This window comes from Thunnus maccoyii, chromosome 6 (genome assembly GCF_910596095.1).
Source record: "Thunnus maccoyii chromosome 6, fThuMac1.1, whole genome shotgun sequence".
In the NCBI taxonomy this organism is placed as follows: Eukaryota; Metazoa; Chordata; class Actinopteri; order Scombriformes; family Scombridae; genus Thunnus; species Thunnus maccoyii.
This window is the reverse complement of record NC_056538.1, coordinates 11,001,270-11,025,056: the sequence shown is the minus strand read 5'-3', so window position 1 is coordinate 11,025,056 and position 23,787 is coordinate 11,001,270. Positions and strand designations below refer to the sequence as shown.

At 42.1% G+C, this 23,787-nt stretch overlaps 1 protein-coding gene across 1 annotated transcript in view; it reads right to left on the bottom strand.

Annotated features, from left to right (window-relative positions):
• The window catches only part of clmpb (CXADR like membrane protein b), a 65,574-nt gene extending 42,287 nt beyond the window's left edge, over nucleotides 1-23,287 (bottom strand). Inside the window, exons 1-2 of the mRNA XM_042415444.1 lie at nucleotides 23,104-23,287; nucleotides 22,832-22,937 (exon numbers count right to left, since the gene is read on the bottom strand). Coding sequence (XP_042271378.1) covers nucleotides 22,832-22,937; nucleotides 23,104-23,115 — 118 coding nt within the window. The 5' untranslated portion in view covers nucleotides 23,116-23,287. The remainder of the gene's footprint in view (nucleotides 1-22,831; nucleotides 22,938-23,103) is intronic.
• Between the last annotated feature and the right edge of the window lie 500 nt (nucleotides 23,288-23,787).

Genomic DNA, 23,787 nt, shown 5'->3' with positions numbered 1-23,787 from the left:
CAAGTTAGCAAAATGCTGCACCATAAACCCAGGATGAAATAGGCATCGGCCAAGAGGAGTAACAACCTTGAGGCTAGACATATTTGCAAGATGAATGGGGACGGTGGACACAATCTATCTTCTTCATTGGATCAATTACTGGAAATCAAAGTGCTATCTCTTAACTCACTCTACCTGTAATATCGTTGATTCTGCACTATGAGACGGAAGAGACAATCAGGATTATATAGGACCTCCACTGAGATGATTGCAAAGATCCACCGGATGCCAATACAGCAAGAAGCGAGAGGAGCTGCAGTAAAGACAGTGATTGCTAATTGCCTTGATTAGTTTCCCTCTTTAAATTCCCTGAATTCGAATGAGGTTGTTTATTTTATATGGGAGTGTTTGAACAATATCATACCCTTGTAATAAATAATGTCACACCCTGGCGTATGTGTTTGTGGCTTTGATTCTGTTTTGGAGAGAAAAATATGCTTTCATGTTCTCTAATAAAGCACAGCATTAGAAAAGGATGAGGAGGGACGAATAAGGATAAAAGAAAGGGTGGTTAAATATAATGACATCACAGGAACATTTGATGTCTTTGGATTGGGATTTGGTCTGAAACTGGGGAGAAGAAGGACTGGGATTAAGGTTGCCCACAAGCACATGTGCCAAGGCGAGAGCCGCCTTGACTGTGCCAAGCTTTTTCACATCTTGCATGCTGCAAGGCCAGCCTTGCCATATTCCGTGCATGTCCACAAACATCTGGCACCCAACCCATCCCAGCTCATCAGTGACCGAGAAACCGGATTCCTCCATCCCCCTGGCCTCTCATTTAGTGAGTCCAACCAGGCTTTCACAGGCCTCTTTGAGGTTACACACTGATGGGCTTCTTCTTCTTCTTTCCATATTAACATACCAGCTGAGTGACTTTCTAAACTTTGCTCCTCTGACAAAACGCAATCTATCCTGAACTCACAGTGAAAGACTTTATTGTGATATTCTTTTTTGTTTTAATTAGAAACTAAATATATTGAGCTGAATTCTAATGCACTGTGGTGGAGTTGCAGTTCATTTAAATTGCTAATTCAACATATAACTCAATAGATAACCTACGCAAAGCAGGATGAAGTACAGTTCTACTAAAATGAAGTGATTAAAACTGATGGGGAACAGCTCTGGTAAAAAAAAAAAAATGAATAGTACAAATAAAAAACATGTTGATTGCATGCCAGAGGATTTAAACTTGCTATCATCAAGAGATTCTCATTTCCTCTTGCATTTTGGATCGTCGGCAGTTTTATTGTAATTAGCAAATTAGCAGCTATGTAGATGAAGTGGAGCCGAGGTGTCAGAATCAGTTGCTTCCAGAGAACTAAATGGAAACTAACTGTGTGAAATATGCAAAGCTTGATCTGGTGCACCTCCAGGGCCTTATGTGGCTTCTTCAGAACTCTATCCCTGCTGCAGCATATCACCAAATGACACTGTTTTCATTATTGTTTGTTTACAGCAATTACATTTGGCAAACTGATACGTTTTTGCCACAGTATAAAAACCCCTAAGTAAAGAACAATAGGCAGAGACAGAGAGAGAAAAAAGGATCCAAAGATCGTGGTTCCTCTGATCTCTGTCTGTCCTCTCAATAAATAACAGCGCACACCTTGAGCTGTGCAGACTCCCAGTCGCCTTCCTATTCCTCAGGAATGAAACAGCATTAACCACACTCCCGTAACCTCTGAGGCTCATCTTCAACGGCTCTCTTGGTGAGTCAAACACGCTTTTTACCTCCAAAATCATCTTATTATCAGTCATGTCTGATTCTCAGGCTTTGCTGTCGTTGTCTATTTGTATCCCATGCTAATTTTCGAAGACACGCTGGTGATGCAATGGCTTTTGTAAAATGAGCTTTTGTAAATGGCATCTTGACTGATTAGGATGCAGGTGCAGCTGCTCAAATTTACCAGATTTATCCATTTAGGGCAGATTAATGCGCTTTAACGCCCCCCTTTCCACACAAACGAGTTCCACTTTGCCCCGTCTACGACCAGCATGGCAGCGTGAGGGGTGCCAAGCTCAATCTCAGAGTAATGGGGGCGGTGTCTCTCTTGCTCAAATGGATCATTGCGCTCCAGCTCCCAGGATGAGGCAAGAGAAAATTTGTAGGGACAGACAGTGTCTCAAAGTAGACTGATTCAGTTGGACGGCCAGGGTCCTGGACAGATGCACCTACTAGAAACAAGAGGGTTAATAAAAGCCATCATAACCCCTCCAACAGAGAAGAAAACCTGAGAGACAAACAAGCCTCTGATATAATCCTGTGGGACTAGTATACTAGCTAATAGCATTCTTTAAAACCCCCGATTCATAGTCATCCCTGATTACCTGTGATCATTTGTAGGCAGCAGGATTCAAGGAAGTACATATTAGACGGACCAAAAGAGGTCAGCTGGGCTGTTAAACAAGTTAATTAACATAAACTCTAATAGCCCATAAGCATGTGTGGGGAGACAAGGTTTAACACTTTAAACCATTAAGGCCCTCTATCAATGGTGTGTTGGACTTCCTACTTCACTGTGTTGCAGCTCAGAAATTGCCACCAAGACCTCCATCCGGCCAAGGCCATGAGAACTAGAGTGATAAGGATCGGCTCCCACACTGGCAACTACCAACACTGCTTCATCATCACAGTCATCCAGAAAACAATAAAACAAGAAATAAGCTGCGATTAAGCTGCCCCTTGCATGTACTTGTTTTTTTTTTCTAATGAAATGCTCTGTAACAATTAATTTAGGGCTTAATCGTGTTAGATACAGTCATGAGACTTTTCGAGAAACTGTACCTCAGCAAAAATTCCTCCTTCCCTGCTTTAGATGCAACCATCTTCCAGAGTCTGAGGTGATAAAATATTTAGATTGGTGCGACTCCTACATCTTGGGATTGATTGTTCCCTCTGCTCTCTTGTCTAAACGAGCCTAAGTCAGCCAGAGTTCAAAGGCTTTGTTTAGCAGACTTGCTTTGCCAAATGAAGCAGACATGCAGAAACCCTGGGTGGCGGGCTGCAGAGGAGGAGTAAGAACGAAAAACGGTATACTTCAAAGTTCTGCTGATTGCAGTTTGCTCTACCTCCACAGGCCAGCTACATAAACAACCAGAAACTGTACAGCAAGCACAGATGTGGTCCTGGATATGAGCTGGAGAACAACAGAGAACATAAAAACACCTTGTGTGTACGGGCTTTTGCGTCCAAGTCAAACACACCTCACGCAACCTGCTGAAGTATAATCTTCACAGCACAAAGCCAAAACTGGAAAAAAAAGTATTAATATATCATGTGTAGTTTACACTCCCTCAGAGAGTAAAATAAATGGGGACAACTATCTTATCATTCCTGCCTCCTTGTTCCACAAAAATCACATCTATTAGAGGCACATGTACCCCGAAAACTGAAAAGTAGCTCAGACATTATTTTTAAACTCCAAACTTTTTCAGATCTCCACTTTGAGACACTAGAAGTATCTTTCATCATTTTATAGTTTTGAAATAGGCGAATAATAATCACCAGTGGTTTTCATATTCTCTGCCTGATGTTGAATTTCAGCATTACTCTCATGTTAAAGGCCTGAAAATAGTCAAAAGTGAAAAAACAGCTCTTCTCAGGTGACCCTGATCTGCTGCTCGAATTTTTCTTCAAGCGGATCTGTCAGTTATGCATTTCCTCTCTTAAAAATGACCAAGCTTTCTGTTAGATAATCATTATTGATGAGCGTAGGAGTAAGACATTTACGAGAAAGGACATGAACTTTATGATTCAAATCTTTAGGGTGAAAACGTGGGTGTTTCTGAGGGGAACAAGTTTGAACAGGATGAAGATGAGGAAGGATGTGGAACCAGAGCTTATAAAAACAGTGTCATATATTGTAAAAATGCAGCACAGCCGTCACAGAAAAATAATAGGGTCTGTGTTGGAAATGCCTATTATGGTGTTTGTCTTGGCTATGAAGAGATCTCATTCTGGCTTGGTCACACCTTAATTTGCAAAGCTGTGGGAGTGACAGACAGAGAGAGGAATAACACACGCACACACACACACACACACACGCAAAGCTATTAGGTCTGTAGTGCAGATGGCCCCCCCCATCACCACCCCGATGATTATAAGCTTGACTTAATAAGTGATGGAGGGGCTCCAGGTGTTTTTAATTGTGCATAAGGCCTGTTTATTATGACTGACTGAGAGCTTCGCAACAGGATCTGCTAAACGCCCTTAAACATCTGCACTTTTTTTTCACTTGTGCCTCTTTCCTTTTAACTTACTGTCTGTTTATTTGTTTGCCCCACATTCAATTGCTTTCCCTTTCACTCTCTGCTTTCCTTTGTGTCTTTCTCTCCCCCTCTGCGCCTCTTGAGTCTCTATCTTTTTCTCCCCTCTCCTGCCCCCTGCTTTGTATACAGTACATGATAGAGATCTGAAACTGAACCCGAGCTCCAGATGAGCTTAACAAATGAAGGCAGAGTTTGAGCCCATTTTTATGTCCGTAACACAGGTTTGTGTAGGATTTGCAAATGAAATGCTACCATTAAGCATTACTGTTAACATTAAAATTGCAATGGTATACTGTTTATACATCTTTTGATTTTCTCCTTGAATTACTATATCAAACACGTATTCTGCAGCACAAACATTCAGAATTGTTGCTCTAACAAACAGAATTGACCTGCCAATTTAGCCATTTGGCAACACTTTGTCTGAGTGTGTGTGTGGTTGGCTAACTAATGCTCTGTGAGAACTGGGTTATTACTGTTTGTTTTCATATTTACAGCTGGTAGAGGATGGACTTGGACCTGAATGAAACGCGCCTGGTTGGACTTGGGCTGAAATTTTAACCAAATTAAAAGTTTGAAAACCATTTTTTTTAAAAAGTACTTTTGGGCATTGCATCTTACATACTTAAAAACACTTTTCCTCATCTTTTATTGCATGGTGACACACTTTCAAAGATGAGGTAAAGACTGAGATCACACACGCACATGTGCACATGCTCTATTGGCACACAGTCCCATGATCTCATGAAAATGTCAGCTTTCACACTACTGGAAAATAAAAGACAACAATACATAACTTTGTATTTTTTCTGAGTTTTTACCCACTGGTCAGTGTTCCTGATGACGCTACAGGAGTGTCTCTGCATTAAGAGACATGTGATTACAATAAAAGCCTTGACACTTCATACATATCATACATGTTCATCTGTGCTAACGATGTAGGAAGTAAAAGCAAAATTGTGTCTATAAATGGACAAATATGTGTGACATGTGTATTGTGTCCAAAGTCCTATTATCTCACAGTCTTTCCCCTTTCCCTCTGCTACTAAAAGCAGCTCACATGCCACGAGATGATAAGGCAGAAGAGAGTGATCAGATTGGACAGGGAGAAGCTAATGGTAACGCTAATGCGCTGACAGACATGCACATTAATAAATCTATAAACAAATATTCATAAATGCAGACACACACATAGATAACACAGCATTGATGTGCACATTTCCTGTACTGTATTTGAGCACACATGCAGAGTTACAGTTAAAAACAATAACACACACATTCACTCACTTACACATGGATGTATTTTATCTGCATCCACTGAATTAAAATGTAGCTAAATCAGCATTCATTATGGGTTTAACTTGATTCACTGACTGTACAGGATACAAACAGCTTTGCCCCTGAAACACAAGCACAACTGCACCCACTGACACAACTATTTGTACAAATCTCTATGGTATAATATCTGTGGAGCATCTGTCCATGCCCGGTGCGGTAGTAAATAACCCATTCCCTTGAAGGGAGGGACCTGCTAATGAAGTCAACTGTATGCCACTGCACTGCGTAACTCACTGAGGCTGGCCGGCTGCAGCACGGGGCTACTGCTCACCAGGGCACTGTGCCTCGCTCTGCTAGTGGCTTATACTGCAGCGACATAGATCGATTCATGAATAAGAGAGATCATGCCGCTTTTAACTTGTGTGCTTTACTGTCGTTTTCACTCACATTCCCCATATGACAGAGATAGCTTTGAATGCAGTCATTAGAAAGTCTCTGATAGAACTGGGAAGCAGAATGGGATGCAGATGATATAGACAGATAATAGAAGAATCCTCCAGTGTAGGGGCCCTCCTCCTTAATGTGTGCCACACTATCATCTTGATGTCTTTGTGCCGGAACATTGTTCCCTAGTTTGGAAAATGAGGTAAATCGGATTCAGAAAACAAGTGGATTAACTTAATCACCCCTCGGCTTTGACAATGACCTTCGCTTCTGAGGCATAATAAGGATTAGTTAGAAGTGGAAGGACATATGCCATGCAGAAGAAAAAGATTATAGTTCTCCCATGACAGGATGATTGAAATGTGCTATTCACCATTCCTTCATGGTGAGAGGCTGTGATAAGAGGCCACGGAGCAATGCACCACAATGCTTGGCTGTGATATTCAAAAGCGATATCTGTAACCTACACAGTGAAATGCCTTTTGGTGTAGTTTTCTCAGTTGGAAATCTGCTTTTAGCGTATAGAAATGTACCTAAACAAACCACAAAAGCATCACTGAAACAGGAAGGGAATAGTTTACATTTACATTAGGGCTATTGATTCCAGGCTGGCTAGCATATATTCTCTACGATTCCTGTCATTATTGCGAGGGAAATAGCGTAATATTTCTTATGGCCCATGCTACATTATTGATCCCCTGCACAGGAAGGAAGTTATTCTCAGGGCTGTATGAAAGACAATACAGGCACGCAGCGGCTCAATAGGACATTACAGTCAACAAGGTCATGCAAATTAATAACAGGCGTTGACCTTCGGCCTGACTTATGGGAAAGGTGAGGTCAGGTGGGAATATGAGGTCGCTAGGCACGCTGCTACAGGCAAATGGAGGAAACAAGATCTCCAATACAAGAGGACTGATGGCAATTGATCTCCAGTGACAGAACAGGCTGATCAATCAGCCACCAACCCGGCATGTCCTAACAGGATGCTTGCAGCCCAGGAAACTGATCCTTTTTAAAATAAAAAGACAAGTTTGGAGAACAGACAGAAAGGGGTAGAATGTGCTGACGTGGGTTCAGTGAAGGACGCGGCTGTCCATCACTGTTGTTGTTGTTGTTGGGATCAGGATTTATGCTATTGTTGCTATTGTCAGCCAGAGAGGGGTTATCTATAAAAGGAAGCTTATTGAGGAAAAACTGTGTGTGTGTGCGTCTTTGTGTTGCCTCTGCTGATGTATCAGTAGATTTGCGCATATATGTGTGTGTTTTCCTCTTTCCTTGTATATATATATCTATTTGTGTGAGGTGGCAGGAATGATTAGCAACTGTTTTAGCTGCAGATACAGGACGCAGTAAGACGGCAGGGGGGCAAACATGCTGCAATCCCTCAACTCCTCTTTTCCTCCACATACTCCTCTTTCTGTCTCTCCCAGTCTCACTCTGTTCTTTCCCTTCATGCCTCTCTTCCTTCCTCTCCAATTTTTATCTTTCGGATTCTGTTTCCCTCTCGTACCCCCCCCTCCCTCCTCCGACAGTAAGGTGCTGTTTTGGGAGGAATGAAATTAAAATGTGGTGACTGCAGTTACATAATGGGAGATGGTGGTTGAGCTATTTCCGCATGCATCTGTGTCTTTTTATTTGTGTCTATGTATTGAGCAGCACCACCTCACTGTACGTATGGGTGTGAATTATTATGGTTGTTTACATCAGTCATGTGTTAACTATTGTGTGCCCACAGAAGCCTACCTGAAATACACACAGTGCACACATAGAGTAAATGCACCACAAACGGTCTTTCTCTTGATGAGGGAGAAAGTGGCAATGTGTGTTGCATCAAGCCTGCTGCGGCAGCACACACTGATCTAGAGCTGAGAAAAATCATACGAGCGTGTAACATTATCTCACTATCTGCCACACTTTTTCCTCAAACCCTCATCTCTTGCTAGATTCAATATTTATTGCCAAGCATGTCCCCTTGACCATATGACCATCACTTTTGTCAGCAGTGACAAAAGTTTGTCCTTAGTGAGCCAGTGCTGTCCCGCATGGGATAATCTGTGGAGAGAGTTGGAGGACACGTGCAAACACACCCACCTCCTTGAGACACGAAACAGCAGCAGCAGCAGCAGCAGCACCGGCTTGGTGCTGGCATTGTCTTCTCAGAGGCGAGCGTAAACAGATTGATTGGACCGCTATACCGCAGTTGCTCAATGCTGACTCACCCTGTACATTACCAGCGAGGGAGAGATGCAGAACGGGGCAGAGAGACTGCGAGATACTCATAAAGCAGCCTCATCTCTCCCCCTTCTCTTTCCCATATGCTTCCCTTCCTCCACCCTTCCCAGTCAGTCCAAGGTTATCCAGCAAGGGATGGGGTTGAAGGGTAGGAGTGATGGGGGTGGGGAGGGTCAGAGAAGGCGACAGCCCACCTGAAGCAGCTTCACTAAACGACTGTAGAAAAAAAACGAGGGCCCCTCAATAGAGCGTGGCTCGGATTAGCAATCTGTCCCTGTGGATACGACGTGTAAAGCTGACGGCAGGGGAACGAGTCTGAGATGGTTAGAGGGATAGTTACTGTGGCGTTTAAGCTGGCTGGTTGGCTGGAGGATGGGGGGGGGGGGGGGGGGGGGGGGGCGACGGGCATCGGCGACGCTGGAGGCGGATGCACCATTTTTCTAGTCCAAAATGAGCCCAATGTCACCGTGGCAGCACAGTGCTCCTCTGAGGGCACCGCGGGCCAGGGGGGAAAATGATGGATGAGTCGCCAAGCAGCCTCTCCTGCTTCATCACTGTATACACACACATATATACACACACTCACAAACACACACACGCACATACACACACACAGACACACACAAACACAAATATGCACTCAAAGTCAGGGAAATACATACACATAGTTTACTCGCACAATGACAATTCATACCCTGCAATATGTCCACACAGAGGCATCTCTGGATGCATACATATGCACTCACACACAAACCTGCACAAACAGATTACACACACACACACACACATACACAAATACAAATATGCTCACACAAGGCCATTTGGGGATACACACATACAAACACACCCATGTGCACACACGCTTTGAGTGATTTCTTTGTGTCCACATGAGTTATAATTAATCACTGGGATATAAACACTCCAGATGCAGATATTTACAGGAGTTGTCAGTTACACACAGACACACACACACACACACACACACGTATACACACTCGCGCAAAGAGCACACGGCACTGGCTTCATTATGACTGCAGCCCAGGCTAATGCCACAGGATCAATGACAGATCCTCTCTCTCTCTCCCTCTCTCCATCCCCTCATTTCTCTGACCCAAAAGCATGAGTGCGTTGCCATGCAGAGCACCCTGCAGCGTTTATTCCTTCTATGACCGAGCAGTAGCCTCCTATAAGGCCCTTGGGTCATCCCGTTGTTAATACTCCACCTCGACATATCCATCCATCCCCCACATATCCCACCAACCCCGACCAGCACAGCACTCACCACATCACCAGTTATGAGGGTTAGGGGGATTACATTCGGAAGCAATTACTTAAAGTGCTGATTACCTGCAAAAAATTGTAACCAATACTGCTGCTCGAAAAGTTAATTTACATCACTCTCCTATGAGTGCAATCGGTTAAACAGGGTGTATTTTAATCTACAATTCTGCCAGACATGAAGAAAATTCCACAATTTAGATGCCACATTTGCACAGAGCAATGTAATACGTTAAACTCTGAAGCATCATAGGCATCTGTGATCTGATTACTGCATATTTACAGTAACTGCAACAGATTACAGATGTCATCTTTTTGGAATCAGATTACTGTAATTCCATTACATCTAATCAAATACTCCTCCTCTGCCCTGCTGAGCTCACAGAAAGCTACATCCCTGACTGTCCTCATGCAGATGCAGGTCTACGTGGGCAGTGAAGGAGAAATATGGCCGGCCTCTGGTGAGCAAGGCGCGTATAGCTGAGTGGCCATCCATCACGACCCTGCGGCGGAAAGCTATACACACTTGGTCCGCTCAGATCCCTCATCTCATAAGAGGGAGAGGGGATTGGGGAGAGACAGGACAGTCAGAGAAAGGGCTCAGAAACATATTCCTTCAGGATTGGGGGAGGGTGCCATGTAAAATCCTCCAACATGGGCTTGGAGAAAAAAAAAAAAGTCTGGCCTCTTAGATTGATGGACTAAGCTTCTGCGCTTGTAGTGTTTTTCCTGCAGCACAGTACACAAGGGTGTATGGCTATGATTACTTGTAGTCAAGCCACGGCTGGGAGTGGATGGCGGCTACAGTCTAGATATTAGGATTAATGACCATGCTGGTCAGTCTAGTGAAACATCATTCATACTTCTACTGCATTCCAATGCTATGTCACCAAAACAATGGCAAACCGAGGCTATTTGGGGTGTGTGAAAAATATAAAATCTATTTGCTTTTCTACCCTCCAATCAAATTTTAACGCTGTGACAGATGTGATAAATAAAGAATAAGTGGGATTACTTGAGCTGAAACTACAGGTGAAGTAAAACAAAAATCAATAGCAGAATAATGAGGGCTTTAACAACTTATGTTCTGCTGGTCATGCTAATGCAGTCAGAGGATAATGTGAGCAAAAATACATCAAAATGTCCACCCACCGGACAGTTAAGGTTAAACGTCTGTTCTCCCCCCCACCTGTAATCGCCACTCTCCCTTCCATCAGATCAGCTGTAGACAGTGATTATATGCAGTTGATCTAGCTAAGGAAGAGGATAATAGAGAAATGAAGCGAAAAAAAAAGAGGCCAGAGTGGGTGGTGCTCTAACTAGGCCGCAAAGAGAGCTCCATGCTTCAATGCAATAACTTTCATTACATTAAAAAATGTGCTGGCGCTGTTGCATTGATGATTTACCTAAAGAGGCAGTTACCAGACGACAAAACGGCACTAACTTGCATGTCAATGAAAAGGTCTCCCGATACACTTCACAGGGGCAACCCTATTGACATCACTTCAGAAAAACTGCACCCAGGCTTATCTGTCTTCACAAGAGGGTCACTAGCTTGGGCTAAAGGACAGCGTTGGTATATATATATGAAGCCAAAGGTCAGTCATATCATCTGCTCAGAGTCTGTAGCAACAGACTGTATTAAACTGTGACTCTACCACATAAGTGCACATGCTCAATACAATAAGACTAAGAGGGTTCCATTGTTTTGTGCTGCTGCGTTATGTGAGCTGAATATTGAATGAAATGAAATGAGGCATTTCTCAAGGAAATGTCAACATAAAAGCTCTGTCACAAGTATGTGTAAAGAAAAGGATTAAGGCTAGAATGAGTTTGTTGTGTTTATGTAGCTATAGTGTGTATGAGTGTGTATGACTGTATGGGTGGTGGACCTCAGAAAGAATAGCCAATGCTTATGCTGGTGATAATGGGGATCCTAATAAAGAAAGAAAGAAAGGGCTGTATATATGTGACAGTGGTGGTTTCTGTGTTATTCAGTGTATTTTGCAGTAAAGGCATCAAGTGTCAGTAATTTTAGCCAGTAGCGAACAAACGTGATCAGTGGCCTTTGCTAACTGTGCACTTTTTCTGGCGCCCTTGCCACTATGCATCTTTAGTGTCCTGTAACTGAAAACCCGTCAGCTCTGTCACTCTCCACCCCCTGCCACTTCAGGATCATCCGTGTCTCACACACCAACAGAGGTAATCTCTCAATATTGATCCGGTCACATGGCAAAGGCAAATATGTTAAAGTGGACAGTAAAGACCTCCACAAGAGGGCTGAGATTTGATGCTAGAAGGACGCATGATATTCACTTCCTTCTTTATGTTTAAACACCATGTACTGTGCGTACATCTGTGTGGTTTAAGCACACCTTTGCCTGCGTATGTAAGCTCCTATCAATTTGGTCCTATAAGTTGCGGCAGCCACATACTGTACAGGAATCTTCGGAAGACAAGCATTGATTTCAAGCAAATCTGTCCGGACATCTCCTCTTTCTGGTTGGGTACACCTTTCCACAGCTAATGAGCAGCCGTCTTCATTCCACCGCCAAGTGAGACGTTCTTTTTCATGCCTTGTGTCAAGAAACACCGGCGATCCATTACCAGGGAGGAGAGATGGAAGAGGAAGGATTGGAAGAAAAAAAAAAAGTGTATGATGGTTAAGCCTGAGCTTTAAGACAGACAACTATGTCCCCTAATCCCTTCTGAGCAGCCGTAAGCCTTCCGTTATCACTCGTTAGAATTGTGCATCCCTTAAACACATTAACTTAGACCCTAATGCTGGCCTCTTTTGTATGACACAGCAGCTGCTCATAGCAGCCCGTCACTAAGCTAAGAGGGAAGAAACATGCTAATTGCTGTCAAACATTTAATTGGGTAACAAGGGTGTTTTTTTTTTAATGGATGCAGAGTATCAGCACATTTTGAAGCAATCAACGTTATCCTGGAAAGTGCTTTAAGGTGGCTGCAATTCCACTCTACCCCTCAAACATGTGTCAGTGAGGGAATCTGATGATAAAATCAGGCACAAACACACACACACTGACGGGAACTCAATTATGTATGCATACACCTGCTTCTATATCCAAATATTTGTCTTTATGCCTCCCACACACACTGCATTGATCTTCTATTTATCAGTATACAGGTGGAAAAGAGAGGCGGAACCTTGCTTTTCTTGTGAGTCTCGTGGGACTAGAACCAGAGTAACGTCCTTACTCCACTCCACTGTACTGTATGTACAGTATATCTCCAGCTGCAGTGTACGCCACTTCTAACACTGGCCTTCAGCAGCCCACCATCCTCTCAGTCTGTCGACCAGTGGGAGCTCTTTTAGTTGCATGAATAACTCATAAAATAATGGAAACACTGTAAATACTCAAGTCAACAGGACACATCGAGGCTAAGAAATGAAACAGGTATCAGGTTGTGTTGGAAATGTAGGCAGCACTGACATCCATTTACTGCTCTAAATATAATAATATCTTTACTAATTTGCTTTCTTTAAGTATAATTTTGCTTGAGATGGACTGTAAAGCATTAACAAATAAATATCAGGCAGTATTTATTCTGAAATGCACTGTAATGCAGTAAGTCCAATAAACAGTGCTCTATGTGCTATTTGTATTATCCCAAAACAATGTGCAAATAGTTGTGGCTATGTTACACAGTCCCCCCACAATGGCTTCACAATAGATTGCAAGTAAGAGTGCAAACATCATTTTATTTTAGTGTTTTTCTTCCATTTCCACTTGCTGCGATTCAGTGCACATGGATAAATATGGCCTGATGCTGCCTGTGATCTCCAGCTGTGCTAAGGGTCGCACTGACAAGGGAGAACCACAACGACTGGGCGACCACTACAACAAAGGAGGGCTTGTTATGTATTCTGACTGCAGCGCGGCTAAAATGCTCGGTGTTTGCTGAGACAGCAGATGACTTGCCTTGCTCTCTCGGCCCCTTGCTCAACCAAGGCAGGATAGACTTAATTGCCTCATTAGCAAAAGGGCCAGTGAGGAGTTGGCCTCTTTCACATTGTTCAATGTCAAGAGTGCAACTGAGAGGAAAGGTTAATAGAGTAAATAGCATCCCTCTCCTAAATGGAAAAATGTTTGTTTTCATGTATGATGGGTCAGTGGCCAAAAGCTTCATTTCACTCCACGGTGACAGAACTATGCAATTGATTTCATCTTATTTGCGCATTGCATATTTTAACCTTCATTATTACTAATTTCAGAATATAACACAGCTTGCTGTCGCTGTGTGGTAACTACCAAAGCTGTCTTTTTTTAAGCTTGGACCCATCTAGAAAGCAGAGTCATCATGCCAAGTTTAATTATTTTAAGAGCTTGAATTTGCAAACTCCGCTATTTCCTCCTCCACAGCGTCTTTGGACCGTAGACAGCAAATCAAGCCAAACACTAACACTCTTGATTTCCCTCTTGAAAAAAGACACACAAAAAAATTATGTCTGCTGCTGGGAGAGAATGTGTTGTCCAAAAAAGCCTCATGTTTAATAATTTTGAGAGAGACATGAAGCTCGGAACACAGCACAGTTTTCACTCAACTATGGTGCTGTTCACACGCTGAGAAACATCACAATCCTCATTCACCAACCACAATAAGACAATTTCATACAGAGTGTGACAGTTTGGACAACAATGCCAAATTATGACAGGCATCTTGAATGCAGTCCTAAGCCTCTGTCTGTGTCTTGAATAGAGATGTGCTGATCTATAAGTTGGGTCTGACAAACTGCATGATGTGCCAGCCTAAACAAGTGTGCATGAAACCGAAATGTAGAAAGTGACAAAAACAAATGGTCTTATTAAATGCACTATGAGTTTTGATCTGACAGTTGTTTGCTTAGGCACACTAGATGACTGTGGTGAGTTTACACAATTACAAAAGCATCACTAACTTACAGCTAACAAGCACAAACACACTCAACATACACTTGGTTTTTATGTCCATGTAAAGCCAGAAAGCCCTCTTCTGGGAAAGCACAATGTATTGTACAGCCTTGTAAGATACAAACGCTACATCCATACTGTGGGTACATCAGGCTGTGGGTGGATTATTCCACCCTTACTGTGGAGCACTTTACCGCAGAGGGTACATTAAAAAATGTACAGCTACACATCTGCATGGGCAGTACAGCGTAAAGGCTCCATTTCATCAACAAGTCAAGTCTAACGAGTCGGAAAAAACAAAGGTGGTGGTGCCATCTGTTCTGAACCACTTTGCTGGGAAGAGGGAAAAGAAGTGGGAGGATAAGAGGGGAGAAAGCTTTTTCAGCTCTGTACTCTGACCACATCTGAGCTCCTGAATAAGCGATTTCATCTCCTGTGGAGACAAACTCCCAACCTTTCGGCCTGATAAAGGACTCTGCGTTCTTTAATATGGAATACTGTGGGTAGAGCTGTAGTGCAATCAGTGGCATTGCATACTTAATTGTGGACAACCTAGCAATTGATCAGTGATATCCAGTTTACAGTGTTGTCTCTGTGGTATGAATGGCCAAATGGCTGGCACTGTGGTCGGATAATTAAACCATCCATCACACAACATCCGTTGCAAGAGAACAGGAATGGCAACTACAACTGGATCTTAGTTATTCCACTTCACAGTTCCTGCTGAATGGCAATTACATGAGGTATGGTTTGATGATCAAGGATCTCATCCCTATAAAGAGTTAATCAGCAGAACTGCAAATCTAAGAGCTTAAAATAGCTTTAAAGGTCATTTCCAGATTTTTGTTACAGTCAATAAATAGATTAAGCCAACTCTTTAAAGGCACTGCACAGTCAATTCCTTTTTTGCTTTTCCAACCAATATAAAATCCTTTCTTCCTCACATTCAGTTTAGATCTAAACTGGACAGATGGCCGAGTCCTGACTTCAGCTATCATGCACTAAGAGTGGAGGGGATCCTCCAGATGGTGTTCAGGTCTTGTGCAGGTAACCGCTTTGTCTTCCACCGCTCTAATCAATGGCCACAGAATTCCCTCCCTTCCAAACACCATCCATCTTTAGGTCTTTCCAGGCTGCTCTGTGACGACCAAAAGCGGCTGAAGATAAATGTCTGAAGGGCAGAAGGGCCTTTACTGATTAAAGCCTCAAATGCTTTAGGGAAGAATGGCAAGCAAAAGAGGAAATGGAGTGAGACAATGGAGCATGCAGGTTCAAAACACCTAATGGAGTGTCCTGCTTGCTGGGCTAATAGACTGCTTCAAATTGAAAGGAACAGCAGGCGTCTAAATAGAGCGACGAGGAACATTTCCTCCTGTTCATTCAGTCAGTTCCCAATTGGAAAAGCAGGAGAGGAGGGAAAAAGCCTCGCCTGGGTTGCCATTGTTTGGTGCAGCAGAAGTTACTTTTATTCATCTGCAATCAATTCTGGAGATTGAATTACAGCTGAATGTCATGTAGAGTGAAAGAAAAGTCAATATTTTGTGCATCTGCACCACACTGGAATGAATAAAATAAATGAACACTTCAAAGTTCTTTCTGTCTGCACGAAAAATCTGATACTATAAGATTAGTGGGGGAGACTTCCTGTGGTCACAATCTGGCTGTGAGCTGTTTTTTCTTGCTGATTCTCATCTCAGCAGCATGTTTGAATGTCCAAGTTGATATTTGGACATGATGATCAATAATCACAGTGTGAGATGAGGCACCACACAGGTTGGGGTCTGACAGGTGCACCCCATGACCGATTAAAGTGCTAAGCGACTGATAAGAAATGATCAATTATTGGCAGACAGTTTACCGGGGTTTTGACACTCTGTCACTCACTGAAAACGTTAGCCCAGCAAACATGAGTCCAGCCTGGTACAGCGATAAAAACCCCAAAATGTCCAACCTCTGCTGAATAAGGACACAGTGATTCCACATAATCTTGACCTGACGTATACAATCAGCATGATCAGGCTTGGTCCACATCCGTCATGCTACCAAGCTCTCCAGATGACAGGGGAAACCTTTGAAGAGACACACCGGCTTGACCTCTACTGTAACACAACCAATGTCACTCCTGCGCTGCTCATTGAGTGTAAATGTTTTATCAAGAGTTTTGCTTTTTCTTCCTTTGTGTCATTGATGTAAGCACTATGCTAAGCTGCTTAAAAGTGAAAGACACCTCAGCAATGGGGATTTTGCTTTTTGAGCTGTTTATTTTCCTGCACAGTTGGATCGCACAGCTGCACAGAAAACAGATATACCTGGTTTCAGCGACAGAGAACATAGATCAAAAGCGTGTTCTGCTTAAAGAAGACAAGCATGCCAGCTTTATTCCGCACTGCCAGTTTTCACTAAGGCAGAAAGCACTTGAAAGCACCACGACAGAGCTGGGAGCTCTGTGATGATAGCATCTCATACCCCCACTACTGATAAACAAACAAACATTTTAAATGGTATTTTTGCAAGATGTATGAATTTTGATCACCTTTGCTCTTGGAGAGCACTCGGTTGGTAATAGATAGAATCCCATTTCCTGCACTGTCAATAGCTGCAAAGAATTAATATCGAGACGGACCTTCGGTGGGGTGAATCAATGGGAGACAATTCCATGCTCCACCTCGCCGACAGCATCAGCGTTTATCTCACCGTTTTGTTCACTCTTTGATCTCCTTGCTGCTTACATAAAACAATCATAGACCTTGATTAAAATATTTATGCTCTCAAGCTGCAAATCACTTCACGTTTTCTAAGAAAATAGAAAGCTGTAATTGTGCCCGCTCCATTAACTTTCATGGTTATTCACTACTGCAAATAAGTCAGAAATCCTCCCTTTGGAAGGAATGTCCATGTCTGTAAGGATTATAGGAAACTAGGGGCTAAAACAAAATTTTTAAAACAAAGGTTTAAAAGGCTTCCTTCCTATGTTAGTTTTGGACAGTTTCTGACATTGTCATAGCTCATTTACAATTAGGTATCCAAAATGGATAGAGGCATTTAGGGTCACATAAAACTTCATTCTGGATGCCATAATGCAATGCCAAAGCATTTTAATTGCTGATGACATGGTCATCTGAATCAATTTCTGCTGAGGTCAGCTGTTGGTAAAATCCAAGGCAGTAGGATCACGTAATTTAAGAGGTGAAAGGTTATTTTCTAAGGTGATTACTATTGTCATTGCTGTGCTGTGGTCACCTAATAAAGCACTAGCTGCAAAAAAGCCTTCATGGCTTATACTATGCAATTTTTTTTTTTTTGCATTGATCAGTGGATACTGGAGTCTATTAAATGCCAGAAAATAGCCACAATCACCTTTTCCCACAGGCCAAGGTGACATCTTGTCTAGCCTGTTTTACCCAAAAAGCAACAAATTCCAACATTTGAGAGGCCAAAAAGCAGATAATGTTTGGTATTTCTGCTTGGAAGATTACCTAAATGATTCATTGATGATCAGAATTGTTGGCAATTCATTTTCAGTTGGTCAAATAATTGATTAATTGACTGTTGTAATTGTTTCAACACTAAACTATAGTAAAATATGTGTAAAACTGGCATAAGCATTTCCTCTAATCCATGTCCTCATTATTGCAAAACTTAAATATTCATTTGAAATGTTTCTCATCTCAAACGGGCCCATGGTCAACCCATTTTTATAAAACAGCCGGTAGTTATCACATGTTTGCGTGTCAGCTTATCTGCACAAAATGTCTTTAATTGTTTGTGTACAGCAGTGCAGCATACTAGTGCAGTGTAACGTCATGTGTAGATGTGCATGTGGCTCCAGTTAATGTGAATTTGAGTCTTTCCAGAACATCTGTCAAAGATTAGCAGTAAAGTGAAATAGGCAGTTCCTGTTCATATGTTCCACAATAATCTGGCAGTAATTTTCCCGGTGAAGGATGAAAAGGGGGAGGGTTTATAGGTCAGAAACACTACACAAAACCAGCTCTGTCTCGGCATGTGTCTTGTGTTTTACAAGAAGAAGTGACAAAAGGCCCATACAGAAGAATGTTTGGACAGCTTGGAAACTATGGGTGTGGCTGAAACACACCAGGAAAAAAAGATAAAGAAAAAACGAAATCTTGTCGAATCAGCCGACAAAGTCGATACGTTCATTCCGCCAGTCCGACCTTTATTTTGGGCTCGGATGTCTTCGGCTGCTTTAAAAATACAACCTACTTCGACCGTCTACTAGTAGGAATAAAAGCACTTACTGTACTAAGCAGGTACACTTTCACCTACAAACACTCTCATTCTAAACGTGGCATCCAGCTTTCTGCGACAGAATAGAAAGACCTTCTGACTAAAAGCACCACGATCAATGAAACATGAAGAATCCCTCAGGTACAAATTGTTATTCAGGGAAGCACGCTGTCATTCAAAGGCCGTACACATCAGGGGGAAAGTGCTTGGAAGGCAAATCAGTGTTTGTTAATGATATGAGTCAATTGTTTTGAGGACGGCTGGACCTCTGTACTCATCTGTAGGCCTCCTCAGTCACCCTTGGTAGAGGTTTTGTATTCCAGAGTGCTCTGCCCTTGCTGAGCCATTCAGATTTGCCACTTTTGCTTTGAGTAATACAATCCTCTCTTGATGGAAATCTGTTTACATTTTGTTCTGCATGTCAAATCGCTGACATTGTAGGTGGAAGGGAAGTCATTTAAGTATCTGGAGCAATGCAATGCTAGCTATTTGCTATTTTTCCCTCTACAGCCGCAGATGTACTGCAGTCTATGTCCTACAACTTGAAAGCAATATCTACTGGATATTGATTCCTGAGTGCATATGTGATGTTTTGCATTGTCCTTTTGCTCAGTCTGTGTGTAAGAACGCACTGAGGCTCTGAAAGTGTTAATAGGTCTCGGCGTCACGTTCATGACATAAACTGTAAATTAATCGTAGCTGCCAATTAAAGTGAGATTGGAAGTCATTTAAAGGTTTACACTCCTCCAATGTGAGATGAAGGTTAACTCCGACATAATGTGCCAGACTCTCCACCTAAGTGACAAATGCTTCAAATATCTTACAAGTTCAGGTCCCACAAGGCATATCTGCCAAATTCATCACATGCTCTAAAAAGCAAATATTTTCAAAGCTGAGAAGATACATAGGGGATGCCACATGAGGAGGCTAAAATAATGTGAGTAAAAAAGAAGATCAAAACAAAGCCTTAATGTATGGTAACTAGACGTCAAATATCGAAATGTCTGTGGGTTTGTATGAATGCCAGAAGTCGGTGGCTGGGTGTGTGTGTGTGGGAGTGTGATTCAGGCGCAAACACATCAAGATGTCACTTCATAACCTCTGGCTCAGGAGGCTCCTGTCATCTTCACATTTCAGAGATCCTCTGCGTACCCCGGCAGACATGCTAAATATAGAATGGGGACAGAATTTCTGTTTGGATCCACTGCTCTCTTTATCTACATCTAACACTAGCTGCACGCATAGGCGCCGCCATCTTCTCACTGTTAAACACATGCATACACGTGTGTAAACAGACATAGAAGCCACTGCATCACTGCACACTAATTTTAAGACTCTACTGCGTTCCCATGATCACCGGCAGTCTTATAGATTGACGCTCAAACGAACATAAGACTCACAAGCGACACACCAAGTCAGGCTGCAGAGGTTGGAATCTCACACAGAAAAGCTGCTCATTCTTTCCAATTACATTTCTGTCAAGTGACTTACACTATGTTATTACTTCTTGGACAGTCAATTTCAAATTCCCTCATTCAAAATCATTTATTCCTGGCACAAGGACAGATCCATCACTAGTCTCCTTTTTCTGGCTGAACCAGGCTTTACTTTATTTGACCTTGTTCTGTTTCTTACTTTGTATCGGCAGAGTTACAGAAGGGAGCTACAGAACTCTCTGTGGCAATTAATTGCGCTACTTATCTGTAATGTGAACAGTGGATATTACATCTCCAACAGATACTAAATTAAGGATGTCTCAGGACTTGCAAGGCTGAAGCCAAATAAAAAGGAAATGAGCCACTATTAATGACTATTGATTCTTTTATAATAAAACAGCTACTTCCTCTCTTTACTTGGCTTCGGTGTTGATCTTGAATTAATACTGGCTATAACTAGGAAAATGTCCTTCAGTCTAGCACAGCAGAGCAGCCTAGCCTGAAAAGCTACATACATCTCCTTGGTCAGGGAAAATATTCTTCTGGCTGACTGGCAGATATTTTGTTCTCGCATGAGAGACACATAACCCAGGTTGAAACTATGCTGGATATTCATGCTAATGATATCATTTTCAGCTGCATGGGTTGCTTTATACAGTCCTATCTTGTGATATGACATGGGAAGGAGAAAATGCCTCACCATGGCAACAACAAATCATTTAATACTCTAGGCATAAGGCATAAGCTTATGGTTATTTTTAAGAGAAATGTACAAATGTGATGTATAAATCATTGCGTATGACGTTTGCAGCTTCCACCTTGCCATTGCTGGCTCAGCATTCATCATCATCACCATCGTTATCATTATCAGTAAAGCGCTGGTATTTAGATAATCCATGTGTTTAGCGTGAATCATATAATTATCGAAAAAAACAAAAAAAAAACAGGGCTGATGAACTAAACCAAAAAAATGTGCTGGTATGCAGTGACTGCTGCTGAGTCAGCTCCTTTAGTTAAAGTGCAGGATCTGTGACCATCACCACTGAGCACATACCGCACATTCATTGGTAGACCAACGAAAGCCTTAAGAAGTCAGCATGTATGCAGGTCTGTCTTTTCATACTGCTTATCTTATTCAGGGTCACAGGGGACTGGAGCCTATCCCAGAATGCATTGGTAGAGGAGTAGGATACAACACAGACAGGTCACCATTATAACTGAATAACTTATAGCTTATAACTTCCAACTGAATAATGGAAGACTCTTTAGGCATTTATAAACCAACAATACAAAGCCACATCTAGCATAAGCAAATAACATCAGCTGTACGTCTAAACTAATGGCATGAAAAATTAAACACAGATGCTGTGGTCGTTGGATTTCTCTCCAGACCGCAATATGATGAACAGCAAGCGTCACATAGACTAGAGCACAACTCAAACCAGATCAAACAAGCCTCAAGATCTTCTGTTTTCCTCTGAATGGCCACTCTTACTAAAACTCTGCTTTCCAAACTTTTTCATACCAAGTACCCTCATCCAGAGACACATCAGATTGTTAACTCAGCCTTTTTCAAACATTTCTAGGTTCTGTCCCTAGTTACACTCAACAGGGGAATTTTTTTTTCCCGTTTCACTGCAGGTGATGAGACAGCAGTGGGGAGTGTGAAACCTCTTACTGGAAGTCATTTTTACACACTGTCTCACAGTGCTACAGTAACTTCCAGTCAGAGAAGTCACAGTGGAATTAAACAATCCCTAATTTGGCTCCGAACCTGGAAGCTCCTCCAGGCCCTCCACAGTACATTACTGTAATATAAGTAGTACAAGTAATAACAGCGGCAATCGTAGTAATAAGAGCAGCATTAGTATCAGCAGTAGCAGTGATTTAATAAACTACTGTCACTGTTGATACACAAAAGGAAGCTTCCATTTCTCTTAATGTAAGTGAGGCACTTGTGATCATGAGAAAATACATTTTTCAAGTTCCATTTCCAACTGAAAAACAAATGATATATGTAATAATAATATATACAGTAAAATAATGTTCAGACCACTTGAAACAAGCCAAACAGTAAGCACCTACATATGGAAAATGTCTCATCTAACGGGCTCTTTGTGGTTACTGTATGTGCTATATTTTGAATTGTTTGCCTTTGTCTACAAAAAAAATGGCAAAAATCATTTTGCTTGTCTGCAGCAGGCCCACCTTTGAAGGCATCTATTGACTGCAAACCCTGCAACTATTGACTGGTTGTCAATACATGCACATACAGTCTCAAAAAATCTGTATAGCCCGTTTCAAGGGAGGGGTCATGTGAACTTTTATCCTCTCCCAAATCTTCCCGTTTCTGAGGGCTGCAGCAATTAGAGCAGCCTATGGAAATGAAATTTGATTGAAATATTTTAATTTGCGCACTTAGCAGAAATAAAGTATAGGAATGACAACGCACAACAAAAGGAAAAAAGAAATATTGTGAAATCATTCCGAATCGAGGCTGAAAACATTTGCCAGACGTGTTGTGTGAAAGAATGAAAACGCATATAAAATATAAAATCACTATAAATATGAACAACGACATGCATCGTCGCCCACATCCTCAGTGACAATTGACAGACAAACGCTCCACTGCTTTTTAAAATGAATAAATCATCTTTTTTTTTAAAGGCATGGGAAGTGACTTACCCAGAAACAAAGAGCGAAATGTTGCAGACATCACGGCTGGAAATCCCATATGCAACGGAGCTGGAAACAATGCGCTCAGACTGCCTTCAAACGCATTCGGGCTGACCTAAGTGCAGGCACAACGAAGCGGCACCATCAGCGAATTGAAGAGCGAAATCAAGAGAGAAATAAATCTTCATTGAGCATATGAGTCCAAGGACATCATATGTTGCACACGCCCGACATGTCTAAGCCTCCCAAGAAGAAGTAGAAACGTGGCTCTTTCTCTTCACCGTCATTTTCATCGCAGGCTACTTGGCGTCAAATCAAAGTTCCCTGTGCTGTCTGGCTCTGGCGTGGGACGTGTTGTCTCAGGGTCCCCTCTGTCTCCTCCTCAACGGTCTCTCCTCCTTTGCTCCTCCGCCGCACAAAATGCTAGAGAGGAGGAGGAGGAGGAGGAGGAGGAGGAGGGCGAATAGGTGGATGATGAGGGGATGCTGAAGGATGGAGACCTCTAGAGTCTGAAGTTCTCTTGCACAGCCCGAGCATCCTGCAACAAAAAAACAGCAACAAAAAAAAAAACCCCAACAAAAATCAAAAAAACTTAAAGGCTTGTTGTGATGATATGGGTCCAATTGTTAAGTGTTGCAGGCGCGAGTGAGCTGATTTCTTTGATATGAGTGGAATTAAAGTTGCCTTTAATGAAAAAAAAAAAAAATCATGGTATGAGCTAATCACAGTCCTACAATAAATAACTGCATTGATGTTTTATAGTCTTTGCTGTATTTATAATGAATTTCCAGCTAATTTTTCCATATAACTACAATATTCATTTGGAGATTGTGTTATCTGAAGGAATTTGCAATCTAACATAGTAACCTAGCATCATAAGATTTCTATAGTAGCCTATGTTATACGTAATTTGTATATTTTGTACATAAATTCATATAAATTTGTTATGACTGTAGTAATTAGGA